General features: G+C 51.0%; 7 protein-coding genes across 7 annotated transcripts; 2 read left to right on the forward strand and 5 right to left on the reverse strand.

The window, feature by feature from the left end:
• Positions 1-1,768: 1,768 nt before the first annotated feature.
• On the reverse strand, positions 1,769-3,522 carry MRS44_017208 (uncharacterized protein; the record flags this gene model as incomplete). The annotated part of the gene is made up of 2 exons (XM_065617683.1): positions 1,769-2,658; positions 2,862-3,522. 2 exons carry the CDS (start codon positions 3,520-3,522, stop codon positions 1,769-1,771), a joined length of 1,551 nt encoding a protein of 516 aa, XP_065473755.1.
• Positions 3,523-3,879: 357 nt separating this feature from the next.
• On the reverse strand, positions 3,880-4,470 carry MRS44_017209 (uncharacterized protein; the record flags this gene model as incomplete). The annotated part of the gene is made up of 1 exon (XM_065617684.1): positions 3,880-4,470. The coding sequence occupies one exon, from the start codon at positions 4,468-4,470 to the stop codon at positions 3,880-3,882; it is 591 nt and encodes a 196-aa protein (XP_065473756.1).
• A 216-nt stretch (positions 4,471-4,686) lies between these two features.
• MRS44_017210 (uncharacterized protein) lies at positions 4,687-6,024 on the reverse strand (the record flags this gene model as incomplete). Its single annotated transcript, XM_046271471.2, has 1 exon — positions 4,687-6,024. One exon carries the CDS (start codon positions 6,022-6,024, stop codon positions 4,687-4,689), a length of 1,338 nt encoding a protein of 445 aa, XP_046127083.2.
• Positions 6,025-7,191: 1,167 nt separating this feature from the next.
• On the forward strand, positions 7,192-8,146 carry MRS44_017211 (uncharacterized protein; the record flags this gene model as incomplete). Its single annotated transcript, XM_046282459.2, has 5 exons — positions 7,192-7,308; positions 7,356-7,393; positions 7,446-7,583; positions 7,646-8,065; positions 8,113-8,146. The coding sequence occupies 5 exons, from the start codon at positions 7,192-7,194 to the stop codon at positions 8,144-8,146; spliced, it is 747 nt and encodes a 248-aa protein (XP_046127082.1).
• Positions 8,147-8,523: 377 nt separating this feature from the next.
• Positions 8,524-9,136, reverse strand: MRS44_017212 (uncharacterized protein; the record flags this gene model as incomplete). Its single annotated transcript, XM_065617685.1, has 2 exons — positions 8,524-8,854; positions 8,895-9,136. 2 exons carry the CDS (start codon positions 9,134-9,136, stop codon positions 8,524-8,526), a joined length of 573 nt encoding a protein of 190 aa, XP_065473757.1.
• Positions 9,137-10,833: 1,697 nt separating this feature from the next.
• On the reverse strand, positions 10,834-11,262 carry MRS44_017213 (uncharacterized protein; the record flags this gene model as incomplete). Its single annotated transcript, XM_046279671.2, has 1 exon — positions 10,834-11,262. One exon carries the CDS (start codon positions 11,260-11,262, stop codon positions 10,834-10,836), a length of 429 nt encoding a protein of 142 aa, XP_046127081.2.
• Positions 11,263-12,270: 1,008 nt separating this feature from the next.
• On the forward strand, positions 12,271-14,381 carry MRS44_017214 (uncharacterized protein; the record flags this gene model as incomplete). Its single annotated transcript, XM_065617686.1, has 5 exons — positions 12,271-12,418; positions 12,492-12,558; positions 12,775-12,902; positions 13,114-13,417; positions 13,472-14,381. 5 exons carry the CDS (start codon positions 12,271-12,273, stop codon positions 14,379-14,381), a joined length of 1,557 nt encoding a protein of 518 aa, XP_065473758.1.
• Between the last annotated feature and the right edge of the window lie 11,465 nt (positions 14,382-25,846).

The following is a 25,846-nucleotide window of genomic DNA, read 5'->3' on the forward strand; positions in this document are numbered from 1 at the left end:
ACATGGCTGTTCAATTTCCTTTGTTCTTCAGATAATTCTCATCAATTGACTGGTGCCATCAATGATCCCTGTGGAGCCAGTTGTCTGACAGGCCTCTTATGTCGGAAAGCACGTGTGGCACCAAGATGACTACAATTGTGTTGTTGTTCTTGTTGAGTTCAATCTGACTGTCTGAGGTCATCGCCACTTATGATATACGCAGCTCCCCCTCCTTCTTTGCCTAATTGGGCCAATTTCCTTCTTCGGGTTCCACGTGAGCTTGTTGCGTACAGGGCCCAATTCAACAACACCACGCCCCGTTGCAACTGCTAACATAAACCAATCAGGTTATGTCAGACACGTGTGTTCGTATAATGATGGGGACAGATAGTCAGAAGATGGAGGAGGAGTGAGAATGATTGATTTAGGATGATCATCATGTGTGTGACTGATCTGTAGATGTGTTGTCTCCTTGTTCTTCGTTCTCCCCCCTCGTCTCTATATCTGAAGAGGCGAGGCCAAGATACTAGATCTGCTGATCCTGCAACAGGTCTGTAACGCTGTTCAGACAATTCATGTATCATCGTGAGACATCTTCCCTTGAGGTGGCTGCCTGTGTAACATTTAAATAATACAAAACGCTAAAAAAGAACTTAATATTTAAAATAAGTTATAAGTTCCGCTTCGTGTCGAGTCTTCATGCGCCCACTGATACCATACTGTCTAAATGAACATTTGAAATATCTTATTGGGTCAATTTGACTCTCAGTCCATTTCCCACTTCTTACTCGACGTTGAGGCTAGGATGCTCGAGGATAAATACTGTGCTACACCTTATACGAATGCCTTAGTACATAAACCAAGATGGATGGGTTCTAATATGTGGCCCCTTGGGGAGAGGAAATCGGCTGCACTCGGCAGCGCTTGCAGTTTGTTGGAGGTGCGCATTTGGTGCTGCTGATTTCGCCCCCCCGAGGTAAAAAAAAAAAAAAAACGCACAGCAACTTAAGTTCCTGTAGTTAATAAGCGAGAAGGAGCGAGAAGGAACATTTCACCCCCAGGGGCCAAATCTTGGCTCGACCGAAATGTGGACTGTTGATATCAAGCCATTGCTATATGGTCACCCAGATCTGCCCCTTGCCGTACCGTAGGCTCGCACTTGGCCCCAGGTTCGGGCGCTGCAAGGCCAAATACAATACTCAGCCATGATCCTTCGCCGAGTCTCGTTCATTCATTCCAGCTTCACCACGCTGACGACTTCTTAACCGAATCGCGCCTCTTAAACCTCCTTGGTCTTTCATCGTTATTTTCACATCTTCTGCAACTCAACACTTCAAAGAGTAGGCCTGCGACAATGCTGGAGTATTCAAACAACTGTAACTAGAGCTCTAAGTTTATCTCGCTCCACTAACGGTATCATGATTCTCGGTCAGGAATATGAGCTTAGTTCAGTGAGATGTCCTCAAGAATATCTTTATCAATAGAGTTGCGGCTGCCAGACTGTCCCAATCGTTGAGTAGTCAATCTGGCTCACTTCTTTGACCAGGTCGTAACTTTGACTAGCAGTCCTGATCCAGATCTGGGGATCCTTCCTGACGGGTCGCAAGTGTAGTCGCACCGCTCTCATTGCGCCTTTCTCATTTGGCTCCCAGCAGTTGAGCGTGTATTTTAGAGTCGTCCTTTGTCTGATAGCAAGCCATATCTGGAAAGGAATCGCTCCGACAACAGTTAATCCGGTGAGTACTGCAGTGACATAATGATTCCGCTTGGAGATTGGACCGCTGATACCCTACGGCGTTCTAGTGAAACCACCCCGATGCCTCATGACTATCTTCTTGGACTGGGTCGTCATCATTCCACAGTGCTCATACCATTTCGGCGAAGGAGCTAGAAGGCCCCATTCATCTGGACCTAGATCTACCGCACTGTCTGGTATGATCTGGTATGCAGGACCTGGGCCTTCGGGTGGCATCTTCCAGGCGAAGAGAGACTCGTCGTTCTTGCTGATCAGAGCGTCTTGAAGTCTTAAGAACGCCCCCTTTCCCTCCCCATACTGAACTGGCAAGTGGAGATTGAAGATGCCAAACATGCAGTACGCCACATCCTCCTCTCGAGTCGTTTCGCGATGTGCTGACCAGCTCATCTTGGCGGATATGCAGGCGCTCCGGAAATCCTTCTCGCCAGTAAGATAGTGCGCTGCAATGCCCGTGATGTGCTCAATGGATTCCGCTAGTTCCAGCTTGGAGCCGAGACAGTTCCAGTCCGTGTCGTAGAATAACAAGTTTTTGGGTGCAAGAAGCTCCTGCAATGTCCATCCACGTGTAAACCACTTGGACATCTCACCCGTCTCCAAACTTTGGAAAGTTTGTGAGGCGCTGACGCCCTGGCGCACATCGGCGAGATGGGTGAGACATACCACGGCTTCACTATACCACTTGAACATGGAGTTAATGGATTCGGACAGCTCGCTAGTGTCCGACTTGTTGATGCAGCAGTTGTCAATCCAAATCCACTCGAGACCCCGTTTCCGAGCGGTGATGCAGGCACCCAGAATTTTATCCAGCTGTGGCAGAACATGACGACCTTTGGTGTTCTTCAGATCCCGAGTAAACTGCCCAAACTGAGCGAAGAGAATTTCGTCTGATCCCCATCGGTGAGACAGGATGGCGTAGCCCCGTTCTCGGAAGTCAGGCTGCGTGCTGGCGTGGAGCTCAAATGTAGTAGTGTTTATACAACGCATTAAAGCCATTTCAGTAGGTAGTCCCGGTTGGGCAGTAGCGAATAAGGTCTGAACGCGCTTCAACAAAGTATGTGCAATATGATCACGAAAAAGTCGAGGGTGCAAAATTTGATTGTAATGGCCCTCGTATCTCGCCACTCACTGGCGGGAACAATTTGCAAACATATCCGTCGGACACGGATCTGCTGTGTCCGATGGGGCTTAGCCAGGGCCCCTGTTGGCTGGACCCGAGTCCGTAATTTCCGAACTCCGTGTCCGTAGGCTTTAGCTGCTTCTTTACGGATCCGGGGAGATTGTTTAAGACCGTAGAGAGCTTTCCGCAGTCGGAAGACTCTGCCTGACTTGTCGTCGAAACCCTGTGGCTGAGTCACGTAGATTTCTCCTTTGACACCACCGTAAAGGAAGGCAGTTTTGACATCCATCTGTTCCAGTTCAAGGTCTAGGGCCGCAGCAATAGCGAAGATCATTTTATAGCTCATCGGCTTGACCACGGAGGCAAACGTTTCGTGGTAGTCGATTCCCTCTTTTTGTTCGAAGCCTCTTACAACGAAGCGAGCTTTGAATCTGGTAATCTCGCCATCCTTTCCTCGCTTGAGCTTATGCACCCATTTGCCCTGGAGAGTATGTTTTCCTGGAGGTAGGTTGACTGGTATGAAGGTGCCGTTTCTCGTTAAGGAGTCGATTTCGTCAGTCATGGCTTGCATCCATTGTTCGCTATGAGGCGAGTTCATTGCTTCAGCAAAGGTTTTGGGTTCGGTCGGTTCAAGGTTGTTGGCGATCATAGCTAGATGAATGGCAATCATGTTGAAGCGCCATTGGTTTTGTTGAGCTGATGGGTCTTGTTGAGCTAGGACTGTGTATCTTGATGGAAGTTGTCCTCTGGTTTCCCGTACTGGAAAACGTTGTTGGGGATGACCGTCGGCTGCTTCCGCGACGACTTGGTGTTCGTCGACCGCACTGTCGGGGCTTTGTGTTCTTTCTGGAGTCCCCAGTTCCACATGGAAGCTTGGCTCGTCTTGATTCGGTTGATAGGATTGGTTAGGGGTTGACTGTATCTCTCCGTCTGTTCTGATGTTTTCGGTTAGGGGTATAGTTGGGAGAGATGATGTGAGATCCATCCGTTTTGCGTTGGGTTCGTCAGTTGGTTGCTCGGATGCAATTCATTTTCTCAGCAGGGATTTCTCATCGAACACGACGTTGTTCGCAAAGAATATTCTTCCATCATCGTCGAATAAGGCGTAGTTTGTGCTCCCTTGATATCCGAGGAGTCGGCAGGGGATTGTCTTGTCGTCTATCTTCTTCCGTTTGGCTGAAGGCAACTTTGCAAAGCCTCGGCTGCCGATAACTCGGAGATGGGAGAGATCCGGCACTTCCTTGTGCCATGCTTCATAAGGTGTGATTTGACGACCCGAGGCTGGTGAGAGGTTTCGTACGTATGCCATGGCTTTGAGGACGTATGGCCAGAATTTCTTTTCCAGTCCTGAATGGATGAGAGTCGTTGTGAGCTTCTCGAGTAGGACACGGTTTGCCACTTCGGCCACCCCGTTTTGTTCGTGCTGTTCGGTGGCAGAGAAGATCACCTCAATTATCTTGTTTTCGCAGTGGAGAGTGACTGTATCAGCTTGGTTTTCTCCCCCTCGATCGAGGCGAAGGTAACGGCAGCGACGGGTTGGTGTCTCGGCTTGTTCCAGGAGTTGTCGAAAGCAGTTGACAAATTCGGACTTTTTCCTGATTGGGAAGACCCAGGTCATTTTGGTGAAATCATCTATGAAGCAGGCCCAGTATCTATGGCCGTCGATGCCTTTGTCTGGGAAGGGGCCAGCGATATCGCCATGCAGGCTCTCCAGTGGTCTTGTTCCTTTTCGGATGCATCCGCGATGAGGCCTTTCCTTCATGCGCCCTCTTATGCACGCTTCACAGACGTTGGAGTCAGATAGAGGAGTGATGCCCGTGGACATCCTCATGAGTCAATGCAAGTTCTGTCCACCCAAATGGCCGAGTCGGTCATGCCAGATCTGCAGTTTGGGGTCGCTGACGGAGTAGGCGGCCATAGCGGTGTGCAGTTGTTCGTCATCTTCGTCGATGACGTATAGACCGAATTTCCTAGTGGCGCTAAGGATGGCTTTACCGTGGTTTGTAACGACAGCTCGTCCTTTTCGAAATAGAATAGTTGCTCCATCTTCCTCGAGGGCTGAGACTGAGATGAGGTTGCAGTGAGCGCCTGGCACGTAAAGTGCCTTATGAAAGGTTGTCGTTCCCTTGGTATTGTTCTGTCTGGCTTTGAGGGTGTATGCCCCTTGCCCCTCAGGCATAATGGCCGAACCAGCTATGCCGTTGAGTGCAGAGCCGGTGAATTTCTCGAGTGATGTAAAGTTCCGTCGGTGGCAGAACGTGTGGGAGGAGGCACCACTGTCCAATACGTGGATTCGCTCCAGCAGTTTGGATGGTTCTGACGCAGCCAGACCAAACCGGGGTTGAAAGGATAGAAGGGCCGTGTTTAAGAAGGCGACGGCGGCAGTGTGATCCTCGTCGAGTTCCAGTGACGAGGTGTTCTCCTTTCTCTTCTCAAGCTTGGCTTCTCGTCGTCCACTCCGAAGTGCTCGTTTTCTTCTGAACTCCTCAAGAAGGTCGGGGTGTAGGCCAAAACATCCGGCCTTGGTATGACCTGGTTTGTTGCAGTGGCCGCACGTCTGAGCCACTCGTTCTTTGCCAGGGCCACGGATTCTAGCCAGCAGAGCCGTTTGCGTCTTGGCCTTTTCTCGTTGTTGAATGTTCATTTCCTCTTGCTCTGCGGCGGCAAGAGCGATTTCGAATGTTACGGCAGGTTTGGTTATTTCTCCGTTGGAGCCTCGCTTGGGTAGCAAGTTGTGGTTTTGGTAGAAGGCAGTGAGGAACATATAGTATTCGGGGCCAAGTCCGGTTAGGAACTTATTGATGAATTGAGGCGTGCCGATTTTGCATGTCTCGTCTAGTTGCAAGAGTTCAGATTGAGCTACTCGCAGCCGTTCTGCAAAGTTCATGACTCCCGAGCATTGGTCTAGGGTGAGGCAGCTGTATCGTCGGTCGAGCTCTTGGAAGACCGCACTTCCTTTTGGTCTGAAGCGCTTCTCAAGCTCATCGAACATCTCCGTGACGGTCTCCTTGTCCTTTACCTGCTCCCTAGCGTTGTATCCAAGTCGATTGAGGACAGCTCCGCACGCGCGTTCCTGCTTGGAGAGCCAGTTGTCGATCTTTTCGACGGTCACGGCGCTGGTGCCGGTGGGTTTGTCCTTGTTTCGTTTGAATAAGTCCCCGTATCCCGACATTGTGAGATGGTCCTTCATTTCTCGGCTCCAGTTGATCCATCCGGCTGTTGATTCTAGCTTCGGGATGTTGACTAGGTTTCCAAGTGTTCCTGTCGGTTCCTTCGAGGCCGACATGCTTAGGGATGAATTCCTTGATGGCTGGACGAGAGAAGACGTAGGAAGAGTGTGAGGTAGGCTCAGGTGAATCTTCCCTTTTCAGCGTAGCGATGTCTCTTGCGAGCGCGAGGCTGGAATTCTGATCGTTGTCGATGGTATCGACAACAACGGGTGCGTCAGAACTCCCACTGGATGTAACGTGGGTTTCTTCTGGTTCTGATGAGGCAATTGAGGCAGCTTCAGGGTCCCAAATGCTGGTTGAACTTGCGTCTGAAAGCGAGTCGTCGGTGTCGAAGTGGATTGCCCTAGGACCTGTTGGAAGGACTGAGGGTTCACTTAGATCGTAGGATGTCGCATATCACCGCCAGGTTCGTGCGACCGATGTGAAACGCGGCTCGTACCTTGGGTCGTGTATCCGGTTTCATCCGGTTTCACATGCGGTTTCACGTCCGGCTTGTCGCATCAAGTACTCCTGTCCTAGAGAGGACCACTCGAAGATGTAAGGTCTCAAAGGTCCTGTGCAATCCATCAACAGAATTCGACAGCGGAGCGTTCGTCAAAGTCAGCGACACGATGAGGAAAATGTTGCTTGTGGAGGAAACAAAACAAGGTCGGTTTCTAGAGCGGTCTAGCTCTCAAATTATGGTCGTGTGAATTATGGCCATCATGTGAGGCCGGGTCATGAGGCGAGGTCTCGAGTAAAACCTTGCGCAAGGATTTTGGTCGGTCGAGAGGCTGGTGACGGATGAGGCCGGGAGGTGTGTGTGCAAAATCAAGCACTTGATTCCTAAATAAGGCGGCTAGCAGTATTCAGTGAAAATTCGGGTATGGTGTGATGAGTATCTTTAACGCAGTGGAAGGAGGCGGTTAGACCTCGAGTCATATTGGAAATCATGATTAGGAGGATACTCAGCTGTAAGGTGGCTTTCCGGGCTCATAACCTGTTGAAATGAGCATGTTATGTTGATTAAAGAAGAAGAAAGATTGGTGTTAACCACCGGAAACTATTGACAAGAAGACATCCACATCCTCGCCACCAATGGATCGGAATAGCCATTGATCCGTTAAACAATGGATCTCAACACGCCGCCCAACGACCCCAATTATAAAGCCGAGCACGTCCTTGATGTGGGCACTGGTACGGGAATATGGGCGATTGAATATGGCGATGAGCATCCAGAGGCCAAGGTAAAAACGTTCACGCCGCAGGGGGTTGCTTTAGTTGACATGGTTAGGTCATCGGTATCGACCTCTCTCCCAACCAACCGAGCTGGTATGACTTCTAGTTCAGTTCTATTTGCTTATATTCTGACGTACGACACAAGGCTTCCTCCAAACGTCGAGTTCCAGATCGATGATATCGATGAAGAATGGACCCATTCAACGCCGTTTGATTATGTCCATAGCCGTATGATGAACTCGAGTGTCAAGGACTGGAGAGTTTACCTCGACAAGTGCCTCCAGTTAGTTACCACGTTTCAGCACGTGTTTGCTTGCAACTTGTTGACAATTATTACACTGTCAGATCACTTGCCCCGGGGGGTTACGTCGAAGTGCAAGAAATCGACTTGAATGCCAAATCTGATGATGGGACTCTCCGGGAAGATAGCTACCTTTCGAGATGGCTCAAGCTCCTCGGCGAGGCAACTGTCCTCCTCGGTCACCCGTACCAGGACGTTCAGCAGATAAAAGACATCATGGCTGATGTGGGCTTCAGTGATGTGACCGTCAAGTACTTCAGGTGGCCAACGAATCCTTGGCCGAAGGACGCAAAACACAAGGCTCTTGGCCAGTGGCATAATGTCAATATAGGCAGTGCAATTGAGGCACTCACTCTAGCGCCCTTCACAAGAGCACTCGGTTGGAAAGCCGAAGAAGTCCGGACCTTTGAAGCCCATGTGAGGAGGGATTTGAACGACCGACGAATCCATGCGTACTGGCCAATGTGAGTTTGCCTGCTCGGGCCTCAACTACTTGCTAATGTCATCGCAGTGTATCCGTGTATGGGCAGAAGCCGCTTAGTTGAAGACAATGTTCAAGGCAGAATTGACCCCGGTTATTCACTCGTCTAGCTATTTGCTATCGACTTGTCGTAGGCTCGTAAGGCTCATCATTTGTGCACCATCGTCTCCATATCCACCCAGCAATGACTACCATCAGCGCCAGTACCAAAGCGGTCTCTGCGGCAAGAACAATGCTAAACGACTGAGAGTACCTATGGGCGTACCAACAGTACCATATAGTCGAAGACCTGCGTCAGCGCTATGCAATTAGCTCTTCCGCCTTATCCTGTCCCCGTAGCTCAGCATCGCTTCGAGACCTGTTGTTGTTGTCCGCTCTATGACCTCCATAAACAGCTTCTCCTTCGCAACGGCCGGCTTCAGATACTTTCTGGGTCGCCTTCTAGTCGCAGAAAACCAGTCTTTCTTCGAAGCCAAACTTGGAGTTCTCGAACCAGCGCTCAGGGAAAAGGTATGGATCGCGACGAAGCCCTTCCCGCCTCTGCTCTTCTTGTCGCGCCTCCTTGGCTTCTCTCTCGAGACGCCCTGGAGACACCGTCCTTGAACCTTTAGGCTCGGCCTCTGTGTTTATCATCACCATTTGGTAATCCTTCTCAGCGGCTGCTGCATCCCAGACAGTCTCCTCCCACGTGATATTCCTGTCCGCGGATCCGTGGCGGATAAAGAAGACTTGCCAATGCGTGGGCATGGTGTACCAGTCATGTTGGGCGACCCTGCGCGCCGTCTAGCAAGGACTGGGTGTGATGCTCAAACAGTACTTGCGCCACGGAGGCGGCTGTTGCAGCTGCGAATCTTTGCCCAATGAGATCCTGGGCTTGTCTGCTATAGGAATTTTCGTTGATATGCTCCACGAGGCGACGGATATCGTGGAGGCGTTCTTGGTAGTGCAACAACATTCTGGGAGCCTCTTTGATCTCGCTAATTCGCTTTGAAATGGTGTTGCAAGTCGAGACTAGCTGGAAGATTGCAGCGGTGACCCCGATAACCTCGGCCATGGTGGGCAAGGTGTGGTAGCAAAAGGCTTAAACAGAGAATATCCGATTTGAACGGATGTGGCCAGAAATGGCGATAATGGGCTATAGTCGGGAATGTACTAACCCCTCGGCAGAGCCCCATGCCCAAACAAGGCAGCAGGCGAACCATGGGCCGCACGGATTGGTGGTCTCTTATTTAGAAGTGTCGTCCGTCGCCTCAAGCCGGCCCTTCGACTTCTCGGTATCGTCCAATGGAGTGCAAGAGTTACAGAGCTTCGTTGCCTGTTTGCTGCATGCTACCTGATACATCCAAGGTCCCAGGCAGCAACACACACTATCATCCAACAACCCCTTGTGTCTTCAAAGTTCTCCATGCTGGAACAAGCTAAGCAACGCCAGTTCCAGAACCGCCAGCAACAACGTGGCCATAGGAGGGAGTGGGGGAGGCAGAGGGAGGGGCACAGGGAGAGGAAAAAGATGGAGTCGGAAGACACTAAGATGGGGGTCCTTGGTTTGGGCTGGCAATTTCCCCCTGCCCCGTTCGAAGCAAGCGAGGTTTGAGCTCTTAGACAGACACGATCCGAGTACCGAGCGATCGTTTTGTGATCGACCATCACGATATAGCAATGCAGGCCACCGCGGAGAGCATCTAGGAGAGTGAAAAGCTCAATGTAAGATTCAAATAGCGGCCGAACAAAGGGGAAGAGAATACAGGGGTGCCTGAAACAGTTTTGTTAAGTCTACCATTTAGTAATACATTCAGCTCGAACTATTTTCTGCACCAGCCTCTCGCCTTACCTTGGCATGAACTTCTCCAATCTCCATCAATCTCTCCCCCTACGCAATGCCTTTATATCACTCTGGTTTCATACTCTATCTGGTTTAAGAATCTATATGCTCCCTTTTCTTTTTCAGCTCCAATCATGACGAAAACGGTGATGTCGCAGTTTCAGCGATAACCGTTTTTAGAGGTGAGACGCTCATGGTGGTAGCCATTGTGTAGGAGTCATCAGACTTTCTCCCACAGCCTACCTTTGGTCAGGTACAGTCTGGCAGCGAGATAGAACGCAGTTCCAGCACCAAGCATGCAGCCAGTAAAAACTTGGAGCTTCCAATAGCTCCCGCCTGCTCCCGAGATTAAGGCACCCCCGATTGGGCTGCCAGTGAGGGCAGCCACAGACATGAACGCGTACATGGTTCCGGTGTTGGAATAATTGGGAGCTTCCCCCTCACTTCAGGGTCACATCACAAAGTCCTAGATTGAAAGTTGAAAGTCCTAGATGGAATCGCATGGGATATAAACCCCTAGGGAGCTCTCACCATGACAATAATAATAACAACCTTGATTTTATCAATCACACCCAGCATCACTGCGCAATTCAACAACATCCGGAACGGGTGCCTATCTCCTTGAGGTCTGAAATGTCCGCTACCAAGGCCGGGCTGATGGCTGTATAAGTGCCGGAACTGAATCCAAACAATGCGGCAAAAGCGATGGCTGACCCATGACTGTGCCCTGGCAGCCACAATGCCAACACAAAGATGGTCGAAAGAGTCGCGGCTGCCATTGACACGTTGAAGCTGCCAACTTTGTCTGCTATGTATCCCGGTAGAATACGCCCAATTCCACTGTTGCAGTCAATATCATGTCGCTAGGCATGGGAAAGAGCAAATCGACGCCTTCTGTGTAGGTAGATACGGGGATGCCCGGATTTTACTCACCTCGCCGCATTGAAGATTGAGACCAGGTACCCAGCCATATCATCTGACAGGCCGACATATTCACCGTAAGTTACCATGAATGTAATGGGGATGAACATGCCCATGGAGTAGAAGAAGCCCGCCAAGGAGGTTAGCACAAAGGAGAGCGACGTAAAGGGGCGAAGATAGGCCATAATGCCGGTCTCCTTTGGTTGAGGTGGGACTCGTGATCGGACGGTTAGATTTGTCAGAAGAAGCAGGCCGAATAAGAGGAAAGCGCAGACACGCATCGTCCACCCAAACCCAATACGTGGTATCAAGCGATTGACCAAAACAGGCAAGATAGCGCCGCCGAGACTCGAGCCGCTAGCTGTGATTCCCAGGGCCAGAGCACGCTTTTGTCGGAACCAGGTGGCGACGCAGCTGAAGGACGGATACAGAACCATGCTTGCACCCAGGGGGCTGCAAATCGCCTGGGATAAGATGAACTGGTAGTACTGAGACGATATCGAGGCCATCATTAAGCCAAAAACGTGTAGCAGTGTCCCCACAAGGAGAAGGTAGCGCGGGCCGAAATTGTCAAATGCTCGCCCCACGAAAGGTCCCTGAGTCATAGCTTGAGCACACATAACACAAAAGACTTGAAATCAAGACCTACAGCGATGAACATCATAAACATTGATAAGGCCGGAATCCATGAAACAGTGCTGGGTGACAAGTCCCGCAACTGGTTTGCCTCGTAGTATGCCTGAAAAACGCCGACGCCTGCCTTACATGTTAGCGATTCAGAGTCTTATATTCTAGACAGCAACATGGGGAAAATTGTCGCACAGTTGGTCCAGCCAAAGCTGACAAAAAGTCCAAAAAAGGCCCCCAAGACAGCCAACCAAGCCTTCAACCCCCCATCTGGGAATTCGGTATTAGGCTTGGGTGACTCCGGTTTCGGTTCCTCGACCCTCGGCTCTTCAGTGTCTGGGTCCATGGCAGTTCTGTCAAGCGTGTGTGGAAGTTACTTTGATCGAAGAAAAGTATGACAAAGAAATAGACGCAAATTATACCAGCCAAGAAACTCGAAAAGTATATTGAGAACGTATTGCGTGAGTCACTGCAAAACTTCCAGGGACAATATGCCGATATAAATGGCTGATGCTGGATATTTTCTATTACGTGATGGCAAGCCACTGTCTTTGCGGCCCTGGTGAAATTACCTCGCCAGTAATGCATTTAAGTCGTCAGCTAGAGGGCGCGAAGTGGAGGCTCCGCGGAGGTCCGAGTCGGCCAATGGCAGCGGATCGTGGGGCTCAACTAAGTCAGTGCCTCTTTAGCAAGCCGCTCGGGGGTCCGAATGAGTTTAATGTTTTCCCGAATGTTACTCTCCCCATCCTCATGCCACTTCGGCGAGTCGACGCAGTACCTTACCTTGCTGCCCAAGTTTCAGCCCACTCAAAGACCAGATGAAGCGCTCGCTATCAGAAAGCAGACGTAGCGCCTGGCAACAGCCGGCTTCTTGCGAGTTCTGCCGCTCCAAAAAGATTCGCTGTGACAAGGAACGGCCTTGTTCGAACTGTACGACTAGACAGCTAGAGTGCCGATATGTTTCTGGTATGTTCAGAGCGAAGAAAAGCTCGTTATCGTCACGGGGTGTGAATTCTGGTCGACGCTAAAAACCACACAGAAGATGCAAACCCGATCACTGAATCGGAGAGGGAGGATTATGGTGCCGGATACTTGTCATTGAGACGGTAGGCTTATGCAGAAGATAATATCACAGGTATGACATATTTCGCTAATGTTCAAAAGGCACGTCCAGGAATTACAGAGTCGAGTCCAAAAACTGGAGAGCTTGGCTTCTTGCCAGCCTGGATCCGCCCTGAACATAGCGCAACATCGCCCTGAGAAACGAATCCCCACGGTCGGCCGACAAGAAGACATATCACATACTTGGAAAAATTTGGAAGAATTCGCAGCAACCCCCCAAGCCGAACCCGCAGCGAAGCCATTGATCTCGCTCGCGCCAAATTGCGCTGGGCCAACCGTCGCGAATTCTACGGAAGCCAGCAGCTTGATCGCCGCTCAGCTCCCCCATGTACGACTTGCTCGATTATTGTTCAAACATTATGTGCAGACAGCCGACAGCTTGCATAGGGAGATACACATTCCTTCCACCCAAGCACTCTTAGAAACTACGTATGCCCAGCTGTCAGCTTCATTGCCTGTATCCACTGAGACCTTGGTCTTATTCTGCAGCATCTTCGCCTCCAGCTCATTCTATGTGTGCCATAAACACTCACATCAAGTGCATCGCGAGCTCAAGGATGCTCATGAGTTGCATCCTGTATGGAAGAGGATAGCACTGGAGTCGGTCATGAGTCACAATGCGGCTGCCTCCTTGACTCTGACATCGTTGCAGTCTATATCCATCATGATGTATTTGACGTGGGATTCCGAAGGCCAGTCAACGACATTCCATACTCTACGGAGCCTGGCACATACGAAAGCTATCCAGATGAAGCTTCACCGATTGGATGCAGATACGGCAACGGACGTTGTCCAAGCTGAGTTGAAGCGACGACTGTGGTGGCATCTTGCAGCAACAGATTGGTGTGTAAACTCGGTTTCGTCTGCACTTGTCAGCCAATGCTAACTCTTGAATAGGTTAATTGCTAGCGTGCCCGGTCCGCAGGAAGACATCTATAGCTTCCATACCAAACACATGTGTGTTCGGTATCCTGCCAACCTTGACGACGAAGACATCCGGCCGGATGGGCTTTATACAGAAGGCCTCCCAACTGATCAGCTGACGCAAATGTCATATTTTCTTCAGCGGTTGAAGTTTCCAGAGCTCTGCCGCGACGTTATGGACAGCCTCCCAAGCGGTGAGGCGAGCCTACCCTACGATCAGGTCTTGAGGATGAGCAGCCGCTACACCGACTTCATGGACCGTCTTCCCTGGTTCTTTTGCGCCGATGAGAAAAGTACAGCCCAGGCCGCAGTTCTGGCAAGCCGACGCCCCTATCTTCTCCGCCAGAAATTCGTGCTGCTGTACGGCATATATTCACGTATCGGTCGTCTACACCGACCGTTTCTGCTCCGAGGCACCGACGAGAAAGAATTCTTTTCTGTTTCTCATTCCCTGGCCATCCAGTGTGCTGAGAGAATGATCGAGATCCGGCGCATGGTCGAGCCTGGCGACCTCTGCCTGCACGTCCATTCTCACAGCATGGACCAGCACTCGTTCAGTGCGCTGCTGCTGTTGTCCATGGGCATCTTGGGGGAAAAGGACACAGAACTCGCGCAGAAGCGCAAGGCGGACCTGCTCCCCATCTGCAGCATGCTAAAGGAGAAACAAGGATCGCTAAGCCGAGCCGGCCATGGCATTTCTGCTGCCATCGACCGCTTGGTGGAGACTTTGGAGAGGCCGAATCTAGCGCATGATTGGCCGGGGGCTCACCTAGACGGACCATCGATCCAGGATGTTGCCACACTCTGGAAGGAACTAATTAAAGAACTGCCCAGTCCGTCAGACATTCCATGGGACGACTTTCTCGACTGGCAGGGTCCTTAGGCTCACATTCCCCTATGGAATGGATGTATTACGCCCGTTAGAGTTATGGGCAACTACCCCTTAAATGCATACTCCTTTTCAATCTCTCTTTGCGGACTATTCGGACCTGGACCTTACATATAAGACAGACAGGCCCGTTGCGATCGACTCACTAGCTAGGGCGTTGGCCAAAGCGTTCAATACCAATGCCAAATATGGTATCTTTCAGCACTTACACCAAAGAAGTCTCCTGTGGCAACGGTCTCAGGATATTCCCCTGGAGCGGATATCTTTCGCGGCTGGTCAGGCGCTTCCGTCGTGGTCTTGGATGGCATATCACGGGCAGATCGAGTATCCGGACACCCGATACAGTTATTACATTCAGCCCGGCAGACTTGCACTGGAGGAGCCTCTACCAACATTTATCCCAGCTTCAACACTGGCAAGAGTTGCCCGAGCAACAACGAATGGGTATTTCTAGCAACCTTCACAGGAGCAACCCATATATTGCAGCCTGGCACTTCTATAAGCGGTTTGGCGTATTTAGAGATATCGTTCTGAAGCAGAAATTTAACGTTACTAAGTTTTGGAATACGTATGAATGGCAGGGTCGTGGAAGTAGGTATTGCCACGGCCTGTTCTGGATGGACGGTGGGCCTAGTGTTGACTTGGAAAATGAGCATTTATGGATGAAATTCGCTCGTATCTGGAGTTTCCACGTCATAGCTTTTAATCCTGAGCCAGCTCGAGTCCAATAGCAAGGAGAAGGTAATCCCTTGGCTGTAAATCCATTATAGCAACCCTTGACGTTCTAATGGCTCTCATAGGTTCTGAACCGCTGCTAACGCTACTACTGCAGTGAGGCGTATTGCCCATGAAAGAAGAAGGATTTAGAAGAGATTCCTTGTCGCTTTTTCTTCCCACGGGATACGAGAGATACGGCTGATGTTATTCGACGATAGGGACAATCCTACTTCTCCTTCGAGGCGACCAGGAATAATAGCCTTATGAACCACTATAATTAGTGTTTTAGTCTTAGCTGGTTAGGCAATATTGATAGCTCCCCCTGTACCGGCCTTCAAGCTGTGATTAATTATGCAGCCAAGTAACAGAGCATCATAGTGGACAAGATGGTGACAGATCTATCTGAACGGGACTTCCAGACAGGGCTCAGCTATGTTGCTGTGTCCAGGGTCAAGATGTTAGACGGGTTAATGATCGATACCTCGTTTGAACGGGCGTCTCTCCACTATGAGAAGCTGCCTGATGGCAAGTAGAGTTCCATCATATTATTCACGCTTGAGGCTCTATAAGTCCTAAGAGAGTAGCAGGTGTTTTAATGAAAGTCCGCGACTAGAACTGGCGCAAGAAACAGCAACTTGACCAGCCACTATTCCAACCTCTTTTATCTTAATAACGTCGCCACAGTACAGAGAGGGTAAAAATAGGTCACAGTCATTTTACGCACCGCCCCATGGAGCGCCAGCACATAGCCAGAGTTACTAGTATGAAATATCATATCATAGAGATACATCCTTCGGACTATATTACACCCTCCCCACCATCGGTGAGGGTATCAGCATATTTTACTCATCACCAAACCATCGAAGAAATATCCAACTACCATCCATGCCTGAAAGTGAGCTCCATCACTCTTAACTCTTTCTTCCCAATCACCATCCATTTATCACCATCCTTCATCTGTTGGCCTCTTCCCATTGCATACCGCTTGTAGTAGTCCGTCCCACTGCAATCTTCCAGCGAGCACACTCCACCAGCCCAATCGGCAGGGGGTACTCTTTCAGCATACATAAACACGGTCATCTCAATCAGTTCAGGAAACATATGTTGAACAAGCATTCTGATTGTGTCGCCAGCTCCTTGATGATATGTCCAGCTGGCGCTGACAGCCAATCTCTGCAGACCTTTCCCCTTCGGATCACGAAGACTCAAGTCTGATAGCAGGCGCGACATTCTGAGATAGTCCAGATCGCCAAGTACAACAACGGTATCAACCGCAGGATTAATATACAACACACGATTTAAGTCATTAATACTATCGCCAGCATGCTCATACGGCGCAAAAGTCGCAAGGGGCAAGTTGACGGGATAACAATCCAATGCGGCGGACCTCGCCTCGGAATTTACAGACAGCACGGCAGGATTATTACAACCGCTTTGCCATTTTGGCACACCTCCATGTTAGAAGTCATCGGCGTAATGCGATCTGCGGGCGTGGATCTCGACGATACGGGGCGTAAAAGAGTAGCGCCAGATCTTTAGTCGGAGCTCGAAAGGGAGGTGGGGAAAGACGTGAAAAGACAAGGATGACTCAGGTGCTAGAAGTGCTAGTTCCGCTGCCGATTGCAGTCTATCGTTGACCATAGTCAGCGCCCTTAGGGGAAGAGTGGCATAGGTCAACAAGATGGAGGAAGAATTAAATATTAACGCAGGTGGAAGAGAAGCGGGGAAGTCAGCAATTTGATTCACAGAATTTACCCAGGGGATTAGGTAAGCGAGTTACGCAACCCCTCTGTTCATCACAGAGGGGGCATCACAACCTGTAACTGCGTCACTGCTGTAACCGCCTTGCGCACTGTAATTGCCTTATTTCTCCATGAATTGAGGCCTAAATAGCTTCAAATTAAAGTCAGATCTTATTTTCAATTGAAATTAACTATGCCTCGATTTTCAGATAAAGAAAGCGCCGCTGCGGCGCGTGCGGCGCATGCGTATCTATCCGGGCCATCTACGCCACTGACAACTCGGGCGAACCCCTCCCTAGCCAAATATAGCATTAGTGACACCGCCGCGCTTCCCTACGTAAATACCTCCCTGACTAAGAAATATATATATCTATTAAAAGCTGGGAAACCGCTGCCTTCTGACTCTAAAGGAGGGACTCTGTTAGCGCTGACTGGGCCGGAAGAATGGGCTTTGGTGACCTTTATCCGCTTAGTTGAGAGTAGCGCTTTTGCTGTGTTAGAAGCCTCTATTCGTAACTACGCTAGTTTCCTTCGGGGATACCGATTTGATAACCCATAGCCTCCTGTATTAGTATCGTGGGTATAGAGGTTTAAAAAGCATCATCTAGAGCTTTAATATAAGTCCCTAAAGGTCTATGAAGTCACCCGTGCCGCCGCCGAGATAGATATATAACATATCGATAATTAGTTCAAGGAATTTGACGCCTTAATGAGCACCCTTGGTATCTAAAAGTATGATCTTTGGAACTTTGATGAGACCCCTTTATAAATTGGGTGGGTAAATGGTAGCCTAAAGCTTTTTTCTACCTGGATGAAACGAAACTCACGGACGACTGTCTTTCAGCCTGGGAATAAGGAGTCTTTGATATCTATTGATGCCGTTAGCGCAGCTAGGAGGTTAATTCCTTCGTTCCTAATACTTACGGCGAAGATATTATTAGAGAAATATACGCATGCCGATATTGACAAGCGGGTTATCCTTATATTCACGGATACAGGTTATAATAACTCTCATCGAGCTATCTAGTAGCTATAATACTTTAACCGCTATTTCTTTGCCGCTAGTGAGACCTTTGCTAGATCCTCTATTAAGGAGTAGTTTGGCTACCCGATGACTATCACTAAGTCCTAATTTGACGAGGAATATGCGTTTAAACCTCGTTACTAAGTCAAGAAGGCACCGACCTCGTACTGGCTCCTGCTAATAGACTCCTTTTCTGCTTATGAGGATCCTAAATTTATCTGGTATTATGGAATATTTGATATTATCCCGTACTGCCTCCCAAGTTATATGAGTCATCGTATGCAACCTCTTGACGTTAGCGTCTATTAATACCTTAAAAATAAATAAAAATGCGCTCTTAGGGACTTTATGATAGCCGGCGGTATATAGATCTCTCGATTTGACTTTCTAAACTAGTGGAATCGTATATATGTAGCCGCATTTAAGGCCTGTTATATATACGTTGGTTTTAAAAGGTCAAGTATCTTCCCTATTAACCCAGAAGTCATCCTAGGTCCGCTCCGCTGGCACGCTAAAGAGCGATAAAAGCCTCTATTCCTAGTGATATTAAATAGGGATAAGGTGACCCCGAGGAGAGTTAAAAAGCAACTCTCTGATCGCTCTGTTCAAAGGTCTATATCCCTCCTTGATATACTAACGCGGAAGGTTATCCAGAGCGCTGAAGCGTGTGTTAATCTCGCCATTGTGACGCAAAAGTCATAGGAGAATGTCATTACGTTATAGAAGAACCGTATATGACTCGAGGGACGCCGCATACGAAGTCGACGCTAAATTAAGGGCGTCAAAGATGGTGCTTTTACTGTAGGAGAGTTAAAGCGTATGGTTGAAGCACGAGAGGAAGAAGACCAGAGACTAGAGTCAAAAAGGCTGACCCGGCAGTAGAATAATGTCCTCTAGAGACTTCGTGATGATGGCTGGCCGCGCCTCCGTGGCGGCGCGGCTGTGAAAGCAAAGAGGGAAAAGGCGGCCGCAGAAGTGGCCGTGATGGCTTCATAGGAGGCTAACCGCCAGAGAATAATGTCTGAGACGGAAAAGGAGACCTTATAGAACCGCAGGCGCCTTTGGATTGAAGCTGACGAGGAAAAATGGGACTTCTAGTATTGAATTTGGGGTCGGTATGTTCTTGAAGCTATTCCCGAGGCCGCCGACTATTTGGCCGACCTTGATAAGGCTGTAGCCTTGCGAGGTCAGCTAGATAACATACCTGAAGATGTGCTCTCGGTATTATTAGGAGACTTGACGCCGTTGTTGCTCGGCAACGAGGAGGAGGATTGTGACGATATTGAGGTTATTATGAACACATAGATCGAAGGATTTACATAAGCCGCTTTGGCGGCCGGAAGAGGGGATTATTCGCCTGAAAATAGCGATCAGGAAGAGGATCTATTACGCCGAGAAGATTGGGGCGGATTCGGCTATGATCGCGTGCCTAATAACTACTTGGATGACGAGAGGGTCGAGGCGTGTATTGCGGTGGCCGGGATGATAATTCCCGTGCCGCCGTCGCGGGCCCGAGACTAGGCATCATATTCACTTATACACAACAATGTGGAAATAGCCTTAAGAAGACTCAAATTGATAGAATCAACTGATCAGATTAAGCGCTATTTATTGATAATATTTTTTATTGAGATTGGACTTTAATTCGTGGAGAAATGAGGCAATTACGGTGCGCAAGGCGGTAGTAGTAGGTTTTATTACGCCCGGGAGAACTAATCTCATAGGGCCGTTAGATACGCTAAGCCATTTACACTTCCGTCGTGTTAATCCTAACCACAAAAGAAAGCCCAACTTCTCTCTCCGATTCTTTTGTTCTAGCCTCGCTTGACTCTATTTGACAGGCCTGCTTGAAGGCCGGTTTCTCTAAGTGTTCAGCATCCTATCTTCAGCAGCTGAAGCATGGTCTGTCAACCTGAGGCTGTTAGATGTTAGTATCTCCTGGATTCGATGATTAGTATGTTATATCCCTCGATTCGCTCCCAGTCTTCCCGTCTCCGTTGCAAACTTGACCGTCGCCCGCACCGCCTGTAGGTTAGGTGCCCATTTCTGCCCATCCGACGTCGACTTGCCCCCCAGAAAGAACGAGAGATTTCCCATCATGTTTTGTCTAACTTGTCGCATGCCTTCACGCTCTGCCTCCCACCTTGTGCACCGGAACAGAAAATGTTCCATCGTCTCGGCTGCTTGTCCACAGTCACACATGTCAGACTCCACCGCGCCTATCCTGTACAGGTAACTGTTGATCCTCGCCATTCCCGTACGGAGCTGCGAGAGCACGTCTGCTTCTCCTCTCTTTAGTCCATCGTATAGCGCTTCCGTGTGTTTGCCTGGCAGAGCTTTGTCGATCCTCTTGGAGTAGCCGCCTACTCTGTCGGGCAGTGTCCGTTGCTGCCGCAGTTGCGACCTCGCCAATCTGGTCCGGGTGGAGCGAGCCTGGTATGGTAACGACTCCGGTGTGCGCTCTGCCGCGGTTGCTCTTCGGGCTTGCCTCTTCGCCATGTGGCCCATGGCAAATTCATCGCTTCGGGATGGTATCCACATCATCTTGACCCTGTTGTTTGCTTTTCCCAGTCGTTCGATGTGATCATAGATCTGCCGAATGGTGCCCTGACCTGACTGCTGTCGTGGTCGTGTAATCGCCTTTAGGGATGACTGGCTGCTCGATAATACCGTGAGCTCTTGGCATTGAAGTCCGTCGGGCATACATCGAAGTGCCATTGCTATCGCCTCCAGCTCGGCCGTGTATGGGTTCTGGTCGTCTCGCGAACCGAGAGTGACCGAGTACCTGGCGACTACCTTATCTGCCCGGCCAGGCGATTTGTGGCAGATGACGCCTCCCATGCCTACTAGTCCTCCCCTGTCGGAAGCACTAGTCGCGATGACAATATCGTCGGCACTGTCGGCCGCTGCTACCGCCGCTTCCCGATCAGTCTCGCACTCCAGCAACACGCGGCCGTGCCACGGTGGTACCGCATAGGCTTGGATCGTTTCCATTCGCTCGATTCCGCTCTCGGCATGTGCAAGTGCCAGTCTCTTCATCGGCGAGATGTACCTTCGGCTCACTGACACTTTTAATGTTGCTAGCGGGTGTGTCTTTGGCAGAGTCCGGACGTTGATGTATAGTCTCGTGCCGGCCTGAGCATGTCGCTCGCATACCGTCTGGATGCTGGCCTCCGCTTTAGCCACTGCCGTCGACACCGTTTGAAAGGCGCCCGTGATCGCCTGTGCCCCTACTTTCTGTGCCCTGTTGAGCCAGGTTAGTTCTCTTTCTCCGCGTGTATGCGACCACACGATAGAAGCGTAGTCCATGGCCGGAGCAACGGTGGCGACGAAGAGCTGTCTGGCAGTGTGCGGTGGAAGCATCTTGAGTCTCCTCAGACACATAGCTGCCGAGAGACCTTTGGAAGCGGCCTCGGCTATATGTTGCTTGAACCTGAGCTCCGTGTCCATAACCACTCCCAAGATCTTGATCTTCTGCTTCGGCTTGACTTCCTCTCCCTTGATCATGAACGGTGCATCACTGGTGCGTTCAGCGACGCGTGTGAAGTGGATGATAGCCGTCTTGTCGCATTCAAACGTCGCTCCACTGCGTCTCTCCCACGCTAGTGCTCGGTCAATGATGGCCTGTATGCCGTCCCTGTTTGCCTCCGCCGTTGGCCCTGTGACCCAGGCTGAGTAGTCGTCGACGAACGCGATCGAGCCGCCTTTCGAGTCGATCCTGCTCTGCACTAGGTCTGCGTTGAAGAAGAGGAAGAGCACAGGCGACAGTGGCGACCCTTGCGGAAGGCCGGCCTGTGGCAGCTCCCGTCGCTCAGAAGTGTAGCCGTTCACCACGATGGTGGCCGTGCGGTTCGAGCAAAACGCATCTATCCACTTCACAAGCCCCTTGGGGATGCCTCTTGCTTCGAGTCTTTGCAGCAATCTGTCCTTGAACACTCCGTTGTAGGCACCCTTGACGTCGAAGCTAACCAGACTGACCACTTTGCGGTTCCGCCATGCTTTGTAGACCTGTTCCTGGAAGAGCAGCAGTGCCTGCTCTGCCGACCGCCGTTTTCTCGCCCCAAAATGGTTTGTGGGTAAGAGTCCGAACCTCTCGACGACGTACGAAATTCTGTCAGCTACTACTGCTTCGAGGCTCTTGCCCAGCGTCGATAAAAGCGAGATCGGCCTCTATGCCTTTGCGATCCTATAGTTTCCCTTGTCCGGTTTCTTGAGCGGAATGATCTTGGCGCTCCTCTACTGGTCCGGTAGTTGTCCTTCGCCCAGTGAAGTGTGGAACAGATGCATAACGCGCTCCTTCACCACCGGCCACAGCTGTTTCCACACCATCGCCGGCAGTCCGTCTTCCCGGGCGCTTTCCACGCCTTGGCTTCCATGATCTTCTCCTCCACTTCCTCCATCGCCAAGTTCGGCATGGCTACTTCTCTCCGCCGCGGTCGCGGGTCTTCGTCTTCTATGGTTGCCGGCAGCGGTGGGAAGAATGCACTGAGCAATTCTTCCGCCTGCTCGGCCTTGTCCTGCGTCGTCGTCCCGTCCGCTCTTTTCAATGGGGGAATCTTGTCACTGGCCATCCCACCTCCGGGTTTGAGGTACGTGGCGGCTTGCCAGATGTTGGTCCCGTCTGCGAGGAAATCATCCCAATGGGCCTTCTTCTGCCTTTTGATGGTGTCGTGATACTCCTTGGCTGCTTCCTTGGCTCTGTTTTCTAGGTTGTCGATTCGGTGGCCTATACGGCGCTGGGACCTCGCTAGGTTCCTCCAGAACGTGTACGCCTTTCGAAGCCTCGTAAGATCTGTTGTCCACTATCTCTTCGCGTACGGTGATGGTTTAGCCCGTGGAACCAGTTCGTGGATCGCATCGAGAACCACCTCCATTAGCCTGTCCGTCTGTGCCTGAACTCCGCCGTCCCATGGGAGTGGTGCCAGCTTGCCCTTTACCCTCTCCCTGACCGCATTCCACGGTGCGTTCTTAAAAAGTAATCTTGGCTTAACCGTCCTTTTAGGCGTCGTGAGGTCAAACTCTGTTCGGATTGCCCTGTGATCTGACCCATGTTCGGTCGGGTGGATGCCGCAGTGGACCACTTCTTCTGCCAACTCGGACGATGTAAGCATCAGGTCGATCGTACTCTCGCAGTTTGGCCCTTCCCAAGTCTTCGTCCCTCGCGGGAGAAGACTGAGTAGGCCATGCTCGTCCATGAGGTCGATGATCGGGCCCGCCTCGCCTTGCCTCCTGCCTGTCACCTCGTCGCCTCCCCAGAGTTGGTCATGTCGATTGAAGTCGCCGGCCAGAACGACATCTGTTCTTTTGCCGGTGCCGTTGCGGAAGTCCATTATCGTCGTGTGCAGTTGTCTCACGGCCGTGCGTAAAGCATTCTCGTCCCTCCCTTCCACGTACACAGATACCACCAAGACTTCCCGGTCAGGCAACCGGAGTATTGCTCCGGTTAGGTCAGCCGAGGGTATCGGCACCTGTTCCGCTTCTAGGTCACTGCGGATCCAGAGCATGCTGCGAACCGCCCATTGCATCTCATGTCTCTTTGTCGGTAGGAATCTCGTCCAGTTTCTGTGATTGTTCGGTACTGTCACCAACGCTCCATCAATGCTCAAAGCGTATGGTTCGGCTACCGCCAGCACCGCATAGTCCCGCAAGTCTCTGTCGTTCATTATGCTTAGCTGTACCACATCCCTCTTCCGCACGTTGAGCTGGAAGATTTTCAGATTAGTGCACATCACCATGTAGTCGCCGCACTCGGCAGTGTCGACTGAACGACTCGTGCGGCCCTCTGCATAGAACGCACTTCGGCTCGACTGCCTGGCATTCTCCGTGGCGATGTCCCGCCTCCGCATATTTACCGCATCGCTGCGCTTTCTTGCAGGTGAACGCCTTGTGACCAGTTTCCCAGCAGTTGTAATATTGGGCTGGGCCTTGACGCCGCTCGAAGATGTTGGTACTAGCTGACTCTCCGGCAAGATGGAAGTACCTCTCCTCCAGTAGACGTCGCGCATCACCCGCCTTCGTAACGTAGATCACCATCGAACCGTATATTTTCCCATTCTCCTTGTCACTGAGCCAGTGTATCTTGGCGATCGTCACCTCATTCTCCTTTCCTAGTGCCTCCGCCGCACCTGGCAGCACGTTGCCGGATGGATCTAGCACCGCAGTCCTGTTTGCGCCGTCAACCTTAACCGGGTATAGTTGGTCCCTGAGGACTCTTGCGCCCTTGACCACTGTCTTCTCTGCCACCTCCCTGATAAGCTGCATCTCTGCTTCATCCCGGCAGATCACCTTGATGCGGTCTGCGTTCCTCGCGTCTTTCACCACGGCTGCGCACCGCCAGCTCTGTTGGCCTTCTCTGGCCCGCACCTTCTCTTCGATCGCTTGACGAACTTCTCTAACTTGCGCCTTGCCTCTGTCCTCTTCGCTGACCCGCGAGGTGTCGATGGTGCAGAATAAGGTATCCGTGAACGAGGATGGGGTCGTGCGCATGGACGACAGTGTGTGGATATTGCTTGGCTGGCTCGTAGGCGGGGTGCGGGCTACGTCCGCATACGATGGCTGTGGGCTCGTCTGAGCACTGCTGGAGATGCTGTCGGCCATCGTGTTTAGCTGTTCCTTCACCTGTTTCATTTCTTCTTTCACTTGCTTTAACTCCTCTGCCGTCTGGGGTTGTGTTCTCCCTAGCTCTTTTATAACTTGCTCTCGCATCTGCTCAAGGTCTCTTGCAGCCTGTTCACGCATGGCTTTGAGCTGCCTGGTGGCTTGTTCGTGCGAGCGTCTGAGCTCGTCCGCCTTCTTCAATTCCTCGGCTGCCTGGGCCTTGATCGTCTGGATTTCCTGCTGGAGTTGGCGTATCATCTCCAGCTGTTCGCTCATCATCCGCGTTGCCGTTCGCTGGTTCTCCATCAACGCGTCCCAGAGCCTCTCTAGTATCTTCCTCTGTTCACTCATCAAATGGGTCGACGTCTCCTGGAGCATCGCTCGGAACATGATCTGCATGGGCGACGCGTGGTTGCCCGTCGCGCCTTCCGTCATCTGCGAATCTCTGGCCCCGTCGGCCAATCCAGTCTCGCCTTCATTTTCACCATCCCGCGGCTGTTGTGGCCCGTTCCTCCTCACTGTATCATTCCTCTTCTCAATCGCCTGTAGCCTTTCCTGTAGTTTTGCAGTCGGCTTCACGGGTCTCGAGGACCGACGCGCCACGGTGATTGAATCTCCACCTCGCACCAGGATCTCGTCAGCAGTCGCGTCCATTTCGCGACACCACGCCCACGGTCGCACCGACCTCTACGTCCCTCAAAAAGATTGTAAAGATTGTAAAGATTGTAAAGATTGTAAAGATTCCCCGCTGCTAGTCCACGGTACATATCTCGTGCTCTGCTGCCGGGAATAGAACGGTCGTAGACAGTTCTAGAGGCACGCAGTTGCCTGCTACTTCCAGGTAGCTCATGGATAGTCGGCCAGTCATCTGTCCTTTCTCGCCATTAGTTAATATTTCGCCCCGTTTCACATTGGGCAACTCCACCGTCGAAGCCGGGGTCACGGGCCAATCAGAGCCGACTGGGCTTGCATGGAACGTGCAGCTTGCGGCGAATTCATCTCATGCAGGATCCTGATGACATCCGTGCGGTATACTATAAGCTGTAGTAGGTATGGACTAACTATGGATCGATCCCCAAATGTCACGCCGCTGGCTATTGCTCGCTCTTCGCGTTTTGACCCACCGCCTCTTGCTTGCTCGAATCACAGTTAGCGGCTCCTCCCAGCAAGAAAATTATGTCGGCCTCTCCTCTCCGCCCTCCTTTTATCCCAGGCTGTGGCGAGCGCATAGCTCAAAAGTACACGCTGTAACCCTAACCCTAGGCATTCGGGATTACCTCCCACAGAGACAGGGTATTGGGCATAGCTGTAAAGCGTATTCAACCCCATTCGTTATGTGTTAATTATGTCAATGCTGTGTTTTTCGCATCTTGACACCG

This window comes from Fusarium solani, assembly GCF_023522795.1.
Source record: "Fusarium solani strain SB1 chromosome Unknown bctg00000013, whole genome shotgun sequence".
NCBI classification, from domain to species: Eukaryota; Fungi; Ascomycota; class Sordariomycetes; order Hypocreales; family Nectriaceae; genus Fusarium; species Fusarium solani.